The 15,599-nt window shown below is 36.5% G+C and overlaps 1 protein-coding gene across 2 annotated transcripts; it reads right to left on the reverse strand.

Annotated features, from left to right (window-relative positions):
• Positions 1-1,337: 1,337 nt before the first annotated feature.
• On the reverse strand, positions 1,338-15,329 carry LOC144647346 (corrinoid adenosyltransferase MMAB-like). Of its 2 annotated transcripts, none has more exons than XM_078507143.1 (9): positions 15,142-15,329; positions 14,029-14,072; positions 8,493-8,586; positions 6,862-6,922; positions 5,355-5,427; positions 4,747-4,844; positions 3,250-3,314; positions 2,315-2,374; positions 1,338-1,883 (listed from the first exon to the last, which is right to left on the reverse strand). In XM_078507143.1, the coding sequence occupies exons 1-9, from the start codon at positions 15,255-15,257 to the stop codon at positions 1,796-1,798; spliced, it is 699 nt and encodes a 232-aa protein (XP_078363269.1). In that variant the 5' UTR covers positions 15,258-15,329; the 3' UTR covers positions 1,338-1,795. The 2 variants fall into 2 exon arrangements, with proteins under 2 accessions (XP_078363269.1, XP_078363270.1); XM_078507144.1 differs by having other exon boundaries at positions 14,029-14,069; positions 15,142-15,313.
• Between the last annotated feature and the right edge of the window lie 270 nt (positions 15,330-15,599).

A 15,599-nucleotide genomic window follows, 5' to 3' on the forward strand; every position in this document is an offset into this window, starting at 1 on the left:
TTGCACAAGGCTATTATTATATGCTTACTGGGTATAAAACTGACACTTGTGGTTATTTCTGTAATTCTGCTGCCTCTGTTTTTATAGTTAACAACTATTTGTTGTATGACGTTTGCCTTCGCTTCATGCCTGACTTCACACTTCACTAAGTACTGCCAACCCATTGACGTTCCATCCTGTTTTACGCTGCAAGAGAATTCACGGGATGTCTTCCTCTACTGTAATTCCTAAAACCGCAAAAGCGAACTATTTCCTATCTGATAAACTTTAATTGTTTCAACCTTTTCAACAAAAGAAACAGAAAATATAAATATAAATTGGTCTTGAACACTCTCTCTTTTACTCCGCTCGTTCGTACTTAGCTCATTGCTCAACTACTTATCATCTTGTCTTGCGCCAACTTGTGTCAAAAATAACTTACTCAAACTTGATTTTTTTTCCAAGCTTGCCTGTATAATAAAACAGTAACCAGCTCTTGTCGGCTTTGTTCTACAAAAACAATTATCCTTTATCTGATATGAAAAGGTTCGCCTTCGCGGTTTCGGAAACTAGCCACCCGCTTTTGTTTTAAATTCAAATCAAACTGCGAAAAAGATGTGAAGCGAATCAGGATGGAACGTTTGCTGTGCAAGCGCTTTGAACATTACCCTGGGTTCCAGAGGGTTTTTTAGCGGCGACAAAGAGCGGCGAAGCCGCGATCGTCGAGAGAGTGGCGGCTGATCGCGGCGGCTTCGCCAACCTCTCGACGATCGCGGCTTCGCCGCTCTTTGTCGCCGCAAAAAAAAAAAAACGCTCTGGAACCCAGGGTATCTGAACATTGTCAATTTGGTACATTTTTTGTGCGACGTACTTGCTCGGTAACTTGTGGAAACCAGGGCAAAGAAAAAGTGTGAAAACTGTGAACAGCTAACAATTCCTGATGAACACAGTTGCTGTGGATGGCCGAATAAAAATATACCAGGCATTCCCGTTTCTAATGAGAATATTTTAATTCGCAGTTAAAAAAAAAAATGATTTCCCGAAATACAATAAACAAGAAACAACACGTTTTCGCGGTTTCCATGTTGCAAAAAAGATTTCAAGTTTTATTCTTTATCATTAAAACAAACAATAATTTACCAAAGTGTACAGCAATTTGATTATCCCATTAAAATTGTGAACAAAGTTTAAGGTCCCTGTCTCAGTTTTTCTTGCAGACTGGAGGTTTAATTCCACAACAGGGGTCCAACTTATATGCATTGGTGGATTAGGACCGGATGGAAGTAGGAGGTGGAGTTCGGAGGGGTCGAAATCATTTGGAAATCAGGCTTATACCGGAACCACCTGCACACCTCTGATACATTTATAGATGTTTATTCATGTTATGTTCAAAATTCTTTGTGAAAAGTGCTTAAAAGTTAAAAGGCGGGGGCCTGACTTCCGGCCTTTATAACGATGATCTCTTGATCTAATTGATCTCGTGGCGAGACCGCTTTCTTATAAATTGTCATAAAATATCCGCCCTTTAGTATGTCTACCATCCATGTTAAAGTCCCATTTCGCGTCGAGTCTTTAAACAAGTATGTTAATGATTTCCTTGGTGAATGATCTTGAATTCCTTCAAAATAATAATCCTTCGTAGATTCACTTCACTGCTTGAGTAACAAACTATAAAATATATATTATGTTCTATTTCAGCCATGGTGGTCGAGGAATTAACTTAATAGCTCTTAGCATTCTTTATTCCTTTGATCCCGGCTTTGATAGGCCCCAACAGTGCACTATAGCAAGCGATTTGAAATATTCACTTCGTTTTTCATCTTTTAATTCGATGATATACTTTTTCAGATTTTCCTTCCATCTTGGCGACAAAGCGTGCTGTAGTGAAGAGAAAATCACTCAACCTTGAAGAGAGAAAAGGACAAAGAAAGAATAGTACATGTACTTAATAGCACCAAATTTAATTAAAACACCTTCTAACTCTAAATAACCAAACATGGAATTGACAAGGATTTGTCGGAAAAGTGAACAAAATCACAAATGGTCATATGACTTAGTTGAGCCAACAAGCAGCATGAAGCCCCGTCCACACCGACCCAGGTAAATTTGAAAACGGAAAAAAATTGAAAACGCCGCGTTAAATGTTTTACGTCCACATTAACCCGGGTAAATTTGAAAACGATACCCAGTTTGGAGAGCGTTTTTGAAAAGTACCGATTTCGGTGACCAAAAACGCCGTTTCAGTGTGGACGGTTGGCCTATCCGGGTAAAAAAAGATGCGTTTTCAAATTTACCCGGGTCAGTGTAGATGGGGCCTGAGTGAGTTCATTATTACCTGTTTAGGAACATTCCAACTTCTGGATCTACACTTTGGCTCTCCACCAGAGGTACTACTCTAAACAACAAACAGCACACAGTTACTTGCTTGCTCATCAGCAACAGATTTGGCTTGGATTGCGGGGATTTCAATTTCAATCTCATTCCTATCTTCTCAAGTATTTAATATTTCTCAGTTTGGACACAACAAATACAACAAAATTTTATGACCCTCAAATAAAAACTCCATAACAATGGGGATGCTGCAACGCTTTTTCATTCCATAGGGGAGGGTTGAAGGGCTAAAGATGTGATGTTAAATGTCAGAACAAGAAATGCTATACACCATTCTTTGGGCTACAAATTAAACTCCTAGGAAGACTCCCCTGAAAAAATGACAGGGGTTCTCATTGGAAATTTTGAAAATAACCCCTTCAAGTTCAGTCAACACATATTTAAATAAATTTGATGTTGGACAAATGCTTCACAGATCAAGAAACTCAGAAAGAGATTTTGTTGGGTGGAACTGACCCCTTATCAGGTCAGTTTTTACAACCTTTATACCCCTGGGAGGTAATAATAATTCTTAAACAACAAACTAAAAGACAACAACTTTTTACCTTGATACCCTATATAAGGTACCACAATAAATCTTACAGCAGTCGTCTTAGATTTAAGCACCATACATTGTACCAGTTGACAAATTTACCTTGTAAAAAGCATTATAAACAACCTGCCATTTTTATACGGGAGTACCCCCCTCCCCCACCAAGTTTAATCTATGTTAAATTTGTGACAACAAGTTCAACTTAGGTTAAACTCGTGATAAGGTAAGAAGGTTTCTATTCTTTACAAAACAACCTTTCAAGTAGCTATAGGTGTATTAGAGCTTTTATGTCAAAAGGTGTTTGCTTGAATACCTTTGAATATTACAAAAATGTTATTACAGCTCACCTTCTTTCAGCTCGACGACAAACTGATCTTGCTACATGCAGCATTGCACTACTTTTCCCACCTGACTGAAAGACATTAAGGAATACATTTGTTATTATTCGAGAGGCACAGTGGCCTAATGGTTAGTGTGCTGGACTCTGGATAGAGTGGTCCGGGTTTGAGCCCTGACCAGGGCACTGAGTTGTGTTCTTGGGCAAGACACTTTACTCTCATAGTGCCTCTCTCCACCCAGGAGTATAAATAGGCACTGGCAAATTTAATACTGGGGTTACCCCTACGATGGACTAACATCCTATCCAGGGGGGAGTAGAAAGACTCCTCAGGGGCGGATCCAGGGGGGTGGATTGGGTGGCTAGCCACCCCCCTTGATCCACCAGAAAAATGAAAATAAACACATTAAAATAGAAAATAAGGACAATGACACTGGGTAAGGTGAAAAAAGTATTAATATATTTTTAGCTTTAGTAAATTTGACATATTTGTCAACATCCACCTTCCTTAGCCAGGCGGCCGTTCAAAGTAAAGGACGGCCACTTTTCCCAAATAGGAGATTTTCGACAGCGTGTTTGACGAACTTCTGTGCTTAATGTAACAAAACATGTCTGTATAATTTTAAAAAATTACATTCCTTTAAGGTTTCAAGAGTTGTTTTAGCCTTGCATGATTTTCTTCTCCATATTAATCTTTTTAGCGGGTTTTCTTACCGTTTTTTTTTTCACATCGAAGCGATTTCTCAAGCAAAGCCGCTGTTCTAAGAACATTGACTTACCAAAATGTTCCCAGACCACTTTGCCACGGGCTAAAAATTTCCACGCACGTGGGAGAGCAAAACAACGCATATCTGTTCTTTCGTGTAAGTTCGTGGTTTGTCAACTTCAAATTTCAATCACTGTTCATGAGAACTAGAGTTTCTGTCCCAAATATAACTCAAGGTAAGTTAAGGAAAGAATAGTTTTGCCAAATTATTAAGGAAAAACAGTGGTTTTATAACTTTATTGAAAGATGTTTAAAGCTGCTCAGAATCGCAGAAATCATGTCTAAGAGGCTTCAACTTTTCAAAATTTTCTGAGAGGGCATGCCCCCAGACCCCCCTAGGGGGAAGGAGCCTACTGCCCCGTGAAATATGGGTCTCAGGCCCGAAATAATTTGGACTCTCACTTTCAATATCCTGTCTAAAAGCCTGATACCCCCTCCCCCACTTCCATAAAAAACTTGGGGCTTAAACAAGATAGTAAACAAAAATATTGGTAAACAGCCACCCCCTTTGAAAAATCCTGGATCCGCCCCTGACTCCTAGTCACTTAATACTACAGAAACCAGGATAAGCTTGGCCCGATGACATTTCCTTAATTAACGTTATCACACATTTATAATATAATTTATTTACAGTTTTTTTTCTCTAACATATATGTACATAGTTGTTTAATAAAATGCTGTGAAATGTAGACCTCAAACAATAACAGTACAATGTCAGTATAATTCCTCTTCAATACTCACTGGTAAAATAAAGTTTCTTAGCGGAGGAAGTTGATTATGATAAGTATCAATCCAGTCTTCTAATGTTGTTACATTCTCTGGGTTAAACTCAGTTTTTCCTGAAAATCCAAGGCAAAAAAGTATGTTTATTAGTTTTAGAAAGAGCTTTAATTTCTTTCTGCTCTTTCTTGCAACATAAGAGACTTGCTCAACAGACCTGTGAATTGATCAGTTTAAATTGACTTTGAAAAATGATGCACATATATACATGTAAAATAAAAAAATTGAAACAATTACAAAATAAAATAAAAAGTAGCCTGCAAACACAGACGGCCAGTACTGGTTGTTGTCTCAAGCCATAAAACAACAGCTGGAAATCCATATGTGTTTGCAAGCTGAATTTAAAAAGACCTTATTTCAATAAAATAAAATGTAGTTCTATATCTTAAGCCCAAGTAAAAATCAGTGTAATATAAAAAGTTCCACACAGTTCTACTGTGCTCACACTGCCTGACAATAATCACATCTAAAAAAAACAATTTATATCAAGTACACCAGTAGTTGACCTCATTTAAAATAAACAATATAATACCTATACCTAAAAATAGTACAGAAAATGCCTTTCTCACTTATATTCCTATCAGGTGATGACTGCCGTGGTGTTGCAATATTTGAGCCAACATCTTGAAGGATGCACTGAACCTGTGGAAGTTTAAAAAAACAAAGTCATTCAAACCAATAAACTGTACTGAGAATTGGCTTCAGCTGTATCAACATCTGTGACATTTAAGAGCTTTGAAACTTCAACTGTGCTACGAAAGATGAACATTTATTTGTTTGACTCACAATGGAATTGCTTTGAGGTGTTGATCGCAACATTTGGACTACTGTACTGCTAGTTGTCATCAGGAGATGAGGTAAATTTGTTTGTGTGTCGCTATTTCTCGGCAATATCAATAAATGAAAATCAATAACCAATATAATTAATAATAATCAATAACAATTAATTGATTAGTATTGGAAATCAATAAAAATCAATGCCTAAAAGTTGAGTAAGTATCGATTTTTATTGATTATAATTGATTACTATTGATTAATAGTGATTTTTATCGATTATGAAATTTGTTATTTATTTTCAATAAAATGCACCGTATGAATTAACAAACCATTCAGTAAACTTTATTAGCTGAGAGCTTCATGTTATTACAAATCAAATGTTTCATATTGTAGCATTTTTACTAAAGTTTACTATTAAAAGCTTACTAAAACGTTTGATTGACTCGAAACAAGAACATGTTATTAACTGTTAATTTCTACTTTCTCCAGTCCTGGTGGGAATGCAAGGAAAAACGTGTTCAATCGAATCACCTTGGATGAGTAAATCCCAGGGGGGTACTCCAGCTTGTAAATGATGGGGATGATCATAGAATTTTTTTGGGTTTGAAATTTTGGATTCCGGGATTTTTTGGGGTTGAAAGATTTGGCAAGTATTTTTTTGGTGACTTGATTCAAATAGGGGATTTTTTGGGGTATTAAAAACTAACTAAAGTGCCTTGGCGGGGCCTTGGCGTATTATGGTATGACAAATAATCAAACTCGAGCGTTATTGCCCCTTCCTGACAATTTAAAGGTAATTTGAAAAGGGATTTTTTGGGGGGTTATTTTTGGTTCAGGGATTTTTTTGGGTTATGTCGGAAGACTTAGGGATTTTTTTGGGTCCTAAGTTTTGCCTTCATTTGATCATCCCTGTCATTTACAAGTCAGAGTACCCCCCCTGGGGAGTAAATAAGCCGGTAATTTATGATGCATAATCAGTTACTGATTATCTATGAAAAACAATAATAATCAATAGCAATTAAGACGATTTGGTGAGTGAGTATTGATTTTTATTGATTGGTTGAACCAATCAATTATAATCAATGGATTATTATTGATAACTATTGATTATACTGATTGCAGTCAATGATTGATTTTCTTTGATTGATATTGCCGGGCTATTTGTAGCATGTTGGTTCACTGCTACTGGTGCATTTCAATCCTCATTACTATTCCAGTAACACCGATGTGCTTCTATGAGAAATGGCTTGTTAAATCATCTTTTTTGAGTGGAACACATCAGCCATGTAAGGAAAGTACCTCTTCAAGTTTCTGCACAACATCTTTATGTCCTGCCTCTTCACAGAGTTCACATGCTACTCTGTGTAGAAAAAAGGGCATAAAACAAAACAAAAAAACAAAATTAAAAAACAAACAAATCTATAGATGGAATTACAAAATATACTCAACTGGGGCATACATGTATAAGCATACAGAACTACAATCTTTAGCAAAAGTTCATATACTTCAACTGCAGTCGAACAAAATGTTCCAGATTTTTGAATTAACATTCATATTCCGCCTTGGTACTGGACTGGAACTAGCTTGCAATGGAGGCTAATGCGGGTAATAGTTTCAAATGCAAATGACATGAAGCTCCTTTTAATGATATTCCCCTGCATCAGCCTCCATTGTAAGCTAGTTCCAGTCCAATACTGAGAATACGAATATGGTCTAATATTAATGATGTACATAAGAGCTAAATTCATTACATGGAAATTTACTTTTATTCTTTGTGTCAATATTCTACTGATATTCTTCCGCTAAACAGATAATTATTCAAACCAAACTTAATATTTGTTTTTAGCAGACTGGATAAGTGTCTGGCTTCTCTTGATAGGCACTGAAAGCACAAACTTATACAATTTGGGCACTTGAGTTACATCAAATGCCTGATGACACATGGCATTTTTGGCAATTGCTTTTTTCATCACTTTTATAAATACCAAAACAAAGACAAGAGTTTTGGTGCACTGAAGATGTTAAAAAAGGCCAGTGATAAAGACAAACAAATAAAGGTGACCCAGTTATAATATTTATTAACAATTAGCAACATTTTTCAAATTCTCATGTGTCTGTTGTGTGAAGCCAGAAATCGGTCAAATCAACTTTCAGTTTTAAACTGAGTTGTGAATGAAATGAAACTTATGAGTTCAATATTTTGTTATTCATGGGAACACTTGATCCACTTTGACTGCTGGCAGTTGATTTACATCTTTTCTTCCTGAGTAACACTCTGCAGTATTGTTTACAAATAATTGGTCAGTTGATCAGGTAGCAGGGCTGTGAGGATTCCTAGTAATTAATATTCTAGCTAACTTTTGTTTTGCTGATAGGAACCACCAATTTAAAGTGGCTTTACAAGGTGGCATTCCACATTGCCTTATAGGACTTATTGATGCAAGGGTGACAGCAAACCTGTTTAATGAAGATCCTTTTATTTTCCTCTTCACAATTATGTTAGCAACTACTGTGAAAGTGTCTTGTTTGGTAAGCTTTCTTTTCTGCTAAACAGACATAGCAGATTGCCAAGAACTAATTAATCCAACTAGAGGCCTTGGGAGAACTTGCTTATCAACCCCTTCCTCTCATGTTTTTTTGCCTCCCCTTCCCCCTCCTTGTTTCACACCTGTTAAGGACTTAGAGCGGCATTACAGGACAAAGATTAACTACTAAGCCATGTGGCCTCATAACATAACATAACTTTACTTATTCTCGGGTGATTAGTAGTTCCATTTCATTAACAAAGAAATCATTAAACATAAACAAAAACAATTTAACATGTATTTCATTTAGCCATTTTGTACAATGTTGTCAGTAAATGTACATAAATTGTATATAGTACATTCGTAGTATATATATAGTATAGTATACAGCTATTATTAAATTACCCAATAATAGATGATAGTTCATCAGAAGCACCAAGTGCTTCAAACAGCGAATCAGTTTTTGATCGGCGCTCTCCACCATATGTACTTGTATATCCTGTTAAATATGCACATTTTTACTTGAGTTGTTATACCTTAGCCATCATAATTTTACAACTATTAGTGAGAGGTAACAATAAGTAATGAGGTATGACAAGAGCAACTGGTTAGCACACATACCATTCTCGTCCCCATAGCCGCTTGTCCCTCTTAGCTGGCAGAACCTTGGGCCAAGAAACAAGTTACTCTGGGGGCACATGATTTGATTGGCTAGACTTTTAACAAAGAGAATTTAAATATAGCCAATCAGATCAACCATTTTATATTCCTCTACAACAAAGGGGTTTTAAAATGGTTGTTTTGTTGTTTTAACAATATTTTAGCGTTTAATTTCATTATAAAATTGTTTTGATATGCTAGATTTAAATTTCATTTGTTTAAAATCTAGCCATTCAAATCATGTGTTCCCAGGCCACCTGTTCCTTGTGCCCCAGGTTCTACCAGCTAAGAGAACAAGGGGCTCTGGGGATGAGAATGGACATGTACAGGGGCAAAAAAAAGAGGCAAAATGAGCGGCAGGACTGTGGAAACAATTAAAAAAAATTAAACTGGTTGTTAAAACAGTAAAAATGTAGAGTTAAATGTTAGAAAAATCAAAGTGGCTATAAGCCACTAAACTCGGAAAAGTTATTATGAAACAAGAATTAAAAAAAACTGACAAATAAAGGTTTGGTAATACAAAATATAATGATGTTAAACTTTCCACACTTTAGTTCACTTCACTTTGATTGTCATCAAATACTGATCGGGGGCAGACTGAAAGGCCAAGAGATAGAGTTCCCCATCCGTTGCAAATTGATTTCTTTCTTTTTATTTTTCCTTTTTGTTATTTGAAGGTTAAGAAAAATAATAATAATATCATTGGCTATAAATAAGTCAAGCAATTTTTTTCACCAAATCTTACTGAGAACTGGTCAAAACTCAACGAAATTGGGGTTCGGCTTATAGCCGAGTTCTTTCCACCGAAAAATGGTACTAGAAAAGCGTTGAATTTGAATGAAATATTCATCTACAGGCGGAGTGATTGTCAACAAATGATAACAGGCGTTTGTAATTTATTCTTGGTCATTACCTTTAATTTTAGTGGTGGCTCCTAAAAAGCCATTTGGTTTAAGGTTACTGTAGACCTTCAGGGGTGTCTTCCGGAAAATCGTTCATACACGCGTTTCTTTTTATAAAACCTTAGAAAAGTATATATCACTGTAAAGCTAATAGAATGTTTGGTCGTGTAGCGTTACATCCTCCTTTTGGAAAAGAGTGACTGACTGGCTTCAGGAAAACCTCTCGATAACAGGCAAATTCACTTTATTGAATACAACAGCATTGGGCCTGAGGCTAACCCTCATTCAAAATATGCGCTTCAATTAAACTATGTTTTGCTGCTAGCGCGGTATCACATATGGAAAACCAAATTAGAGGAAAACACACCAATTTTCGCACCTTTTATACGTCTTGTAAAATCAAGATATGTATTAGAGACAAAAGCAGGTGACACAAAAAAATGGATTCCTTTTGCAGAATGTTTATACAGGGTGGCAAAGGGGGGTACCAATCACGCATCACGTTGAATTTTTGAGTTAAATCACGCATCACGTAAAAATAAGAAAGTAGCTAACCTTATTACATGAAATTTTCGCGACACTTAAATTTCGCGAATTTCGCGATTCCAAAAAAAAACGCGAAATTAAAGTGACGCGAACATTAAGTGTCGCGAACATAAAATGACGCGAATATTAAGTGACTCGCATATGTCAGTAATCAATGTAAATGGATGTTGTCGTCAATTGACTCACTTGTAGACATTGTGAGAACTGCTCTGTTGTTGCTTTTGCCGAAATTAAGTCCCCCCTGCGTTTTTGTTAATTTTAACGTTATTGTTTCTTCGATGAAGTCGTTTGATATAATTCAAAGGCATGTTAAAATATATATTGCCAAGTAAATGTAAATTATGTCTCACTCAAAAACGCGAAATAATAGTGATTCAAAATACAAAATTTTTTGCAAAATCGCGAAAATTAAGTGTCGCGAAATATGTGCACCTCAAAATCGCGAAATTAACATGTCGCGAAAATTTCATGTAATAGGGTAAGCTAATTTTGGAGGATTTCAACATTTTCTTGGATTGGTTGCCTGTTATTGTTAATTTTTGAGAATAAAATTATTAAATTGTTATTTTAGAACTCTAAAATTGGGTCAACATTTTATCATGCGCAAGGCAGAGTACAGATAGAACGTGACAAGGTCTGATACATTGCGACGCACTACCAGGTGACATCAAACATCAAGAAAAGATCATAAATTATAGGGGTCGCGGCTGAGGTTGCAGTTAATTGAGGGTCTCAAAGGAGTTAACTGTCAGCCGTGAAACGGCTAAAACTTAACCGTTAAACGTCAAAAAGTGGTAATTTTTACTGTTAACCATCAAAAAAGCAGTTTTCATTAACTGTCAAACCGACTTCAATGTCTTTCAAATCTCACGTTTCGCGTGCGCAACTGCGCTGTTGCAATGTAAACAAAACATGTTCGCAACATAAGCCAAGTTGCCGCCTGGTTGCACAAAAAGCTCGCTTAAACGACAACATATTTTCCCATTTCCATACTCTTTGACTTCTTTTTAGTTGGTATGGAAACAAATATTATGCGGAAGTTGTTGGACTTTTGCGCATTGACCCGTTGAAAATGTGCAATTATTTTTGAGCCGTTGGCGTCAATGGCCAAGTAGACGGCTTCAAATCAAAAATATTTTGTATTGTCAGTTTCTTTTAAACGAACCAAAATTGTGTGCTTAATACAGATAAAGGTCCAATTTGGTCCAGGAGTGTTAAGACAATTCCTAAAATTGGAGCATAAATTTTTGAAGCGGTGACTCGATCATTTTTCCTATTTTCACTTGTCGCCATTGCTAAAAATAGGCCAATCGTGGTCCAATTGAATAAAATTCTTAAAAAAAATATATCTTACAATATTTGCGAAAATGAAAGCGGTTTCGTTTTCTAGTTAAGAAATACTTGTGGGCAAAGTTTAAAGAAAATAGATTTTTCTTACTTCAGAATATGACTTACTTTGAATCAATGGAAAATATTTTTGTCATTCGTGGCTCCAAGGTGAAGTCGCTTGTGCGTGACTCACATCAGGGAGAGTTCAAGTGCTGTTATTTTTGGTATTTCTTCTGTTGTAGGCAATCTTTAGGATAAATACTATTTTTCTAACGTCTCAAACGTATAAAACTCCAAATCTAATTTTACCGTGTTGTCTTTGCCCAAAAAATATATAAATTACTCTATTGCGTGTTTCGTGTCACATGTTTCAGTTTTTCTTTTCAAAGGCATGGAATTGTAATTTTGTCGACCTTTGATCGACCTTTGTTCAAAACTGCTACTAGATCCCACACTTTTGAAACCATAAACCTAAAATTCAACGACTGGACTCTCCTTGGCTAAAATATCAGAAGATTTGAAGCACTACCGGTCAGCTTTTTTCCTCACTGAATTTGGATTATTTTAGCCTTTTTCCTAAATGAGAAAAATGTGTCTACTTAATCGAGGCTCAGCTGGCTCAGAAATAATCAGAGATAAAAATACTAACTATATTTCAATGAAGGAAGAGTCAATCTATGCAACTAAAGTAAGGAAAGATTTACAGTGGTTGAAACGTCTGGGTAGCAAGAAGCTGAAAAGAGTGAAATTTCGGATTGTCGAGACGTGAAATTTGAGCTTGCGGTACGATGACAGTTATTCGTGGTTTTCTGCCGTAAAATTGAATATTTTTCGAAAAACTAACTTCATATCTTTCAGTTACATACCTAGGTCTTCAAACTGACAAAGTATGAGTTTTTGGACTGTGGCCAAAATTTCTTTGATTTTTACTGACCATGACACTTAAAGTTTAGAATCATTGCTAACGTGACTCTTGAAGAGAAGCAGGAATTGACCTTTGTGTTGTCTTGTGGCGACACCAGAAACTGGCCAATCAGAAGCGGTCGTTCCCAATGGCTTGGAATTAAAACATTGTAACACGATCTGACACTAATCGGCTGGATGTAATATTTTTGTTCACAACCGAAAACTTATAATTATACCACAACTTCTTTTCTGAAAGAAACCACTTCAGAAGAGTTTGATTGGATTCAAGATACTCTACAAATACCGGTAACAGCACATCGTGTTTCGTTTTGATGACATCTAAAGTTCACTTGCTTGATCTGCTTGATCTGTTCACTGGCAACTTGGCAAATTGCGACAATCTGAAGATTCACTGAATCATCCTGTATTCTCTGGTGATTTTGCAGTTGTTCTGACAGTCTGTACCTCAGCAACAACTTTCAATTTGAAGGTTTAGTTGTTTGAAAACGAGTAGCTTTTGGAAGAACCTGTGATTGTTTGAGATGGGATTCTGACCTCAGGTGAATTTTTTGTCACGCGTATGTATGGTTCTATTTAATAAATTCATCTATCATCAGTGATTTGTTGTTTTTTCAACTACCGTAATTTCCGGCAGTTTACCCGCATGGCAGATTACCCACACTGGTCGATTTTTGCCAAAATGAGAAAAACGATTTAGCAGATTACCCGCACTGGCAGATAACCTGCACCAAAAAACAAAAGAAAGTTATGCTAAATAGTTCAAGAACTCACACATTTGAAGTGATAGAGCGATTTCTAAGCCTTTCATGTTCGTGTCCATGTGGAAAAAGATAGAAGTTTCTGTTACTTGGCCACCAATAGGGCAGTTAAAAGCACTCTCCTCAGCCCTTGCTTTCTTAAGTTTTTTAGTTGTGATTTAACAAATATGTTAATTCACTGCGCGTGGATTGTTTTATAGCTTGATGAAAAATTGGGTGTTGGCTTATAGCCAAGTGTTTTGGGTTTATTTTCTTCTAACTGGTTCTAAAAACCAAAAGTTCAGGGTCTCGCTTATAGCCAAATAAATATGGTATTTCAAGAAAACTGACATTAATACAATATTTCGGTTAGTAATTAAGCATGTTAATTTTATGTAATTAAACAAGAAATGTAGGTAGTCAGAGAACAGGTCTAAATCTCTAGAGGCCTTAAAACACTTGCTCTTAAAACACTTACACGCATTGCATGCATATGTTCAACAGGAAACGAGTGAAGGAGGGAAGGAGTGAATTGACTTCACCCAATACAACTCTTATCGAGTTAAAAAGGGTGCTTCAGGTTTCTTCCAAAAAATGGTCGGAAAAAGTGAAGGATACTTTTTTAACTGACTATTGTCAACCAAAACACAAAGAAAACGCATCCTGTAAGTTTGGAAGATACCAAAATTCAAGTTTAAATTTACCAAAATACCACAAGAAAATTTGGCCAATACTTCAATACCACAAACCCCAATGGTGGGAGGCCAGCACTCTCAAGACTGCACCATCTCTGCTCCTTTTATCCCGAAAGATGATTCAGAAAGCCTTTACATTATTCACCTTTATCTCCAGTTTTGGTGTAAATCTTTGGTCCGACAGAGCTGCTATAAAATAAATAACACATTAAATGTCACAACAATAATTATGTAAAATCATATTAATTTTATCGAAGTGGCTATTCGTACGGCACCCGTACGCAGACTTCAGTTTGCTATTCGTACGGGAGTCCACAATTTTCATAGAATTTCTATGTAATAACTTATTTTTCTCGATCCAAAATATCATATGTAGGTTGAGATGTACAGTAAGCAATTCTATTGAGCTCGGTTGATTTGATTCAAAATAATTTGCCTTGTCTCTATACTACGGGAGCGACTCATTTCGCAAAACTTAGAATTTTCTGAGTTGAACTCACGGAACTGTCACACAACCTTACAGCTTTAACTTAGAAAAATCACGTATGTTTTAACAGCAAAATGTCCTGTACAAATTGCGACTGCAAATAATTTGTACGAGAGTCTTGTTTTCCAGGCAAGTAAATAGACAATATTTTTACAAAACTAAATAGACAATATTTTTGTATAAAAGTTGTCAGGAATTCTTTTCCCGAATGTTCCACCTTCCTTTATTTCTGTAAAAGTCTGTCTTTTAACGTAAGGTTGTGTGACAGTTCCGTGAGTTCAACTCAGAAAATTCTAAGTGTCGGCGAAATGAGTTGCTCCCGTAGTATACAGAGACAAGGCAAATTATTACTGTATCTCACATTATCTCAACCTACATATGATATTTTGGATCGAGAAAAATAAGTTATTACATAGAAATTTTACGAAAATTGTGGACTCCCGTACGAATAGCAAACTGAAGTCCGCTATTCAGCCACTGCGTAATTTTAATTGGACAGTAAACCAGAGTAAACACATGTACACCTACTTTAAAGCAAGCACAATAAAATATAATAGACCCTTTAGTCCACAACATTTACGAGTATCACTCACTGATTCTCCAGTTAGGAGAAACATCTTCTAATTTAACGGAAGGATGAGAAATTCTCTCCTTGATTAGTTTGGCTAATAATTGTATCTGTACATAGGGAGTTAATTGACATGAGCCTGTCTGCAAGCATACCCGAAAGCAGCCCAGCCTCTACTCAGCGACGAAAAAAATATCTGTTACCTCGAGGACATCCATCTTACAAGAGAACTTTTGAGGAAGATTGTGGAAATTTGGCTCTTCTGGATCGTTAACGGAACAGCGTAAAGAAGGCGATTAGAAACAAAAACAGCCGCCATTTTGATTTGGTTAGTACGTTATGTATGGTACTGTTTGTGTAGCTTTCTTTGACCAACGGGCTTCTGGGAACGAGAAACAAAACCTCGTTCCCAGGGTCTCTCTCTCCCCACCCCCAAGATAGAAGAGCGGGGACGAGAGAGACCCTGGGAACGAGGTTGCGAGAAACCACGGAAAGAAACCACCAATACCAATACACTTCGTGACGGATACATGACGCATGCATAAAGCTTTCCAAACATGGCGGACCAAAGAGCGCAGGACGAGGTAAAGTAGATGCAAACTAGATTCCATCTTATTATCAGCTGCCAATTGTGTCTCTTTTATAGTGGAATTAGTATTTA

This window comes from Oculina patagonica, chromosome 3, assembly GCF_052425735.1.
Source record: "Oculina patagonica isolate OP01 chromosome 3, crgOcupat, whole genome shotgun sequence".
NCBI classification, from domain to species: domain Eukaryota; kingdom Metazoa; phylum Cnidaria; class Anthozoa; order Scleractinia; family Oculinidae; genus Oculina; species Oculina patagonica.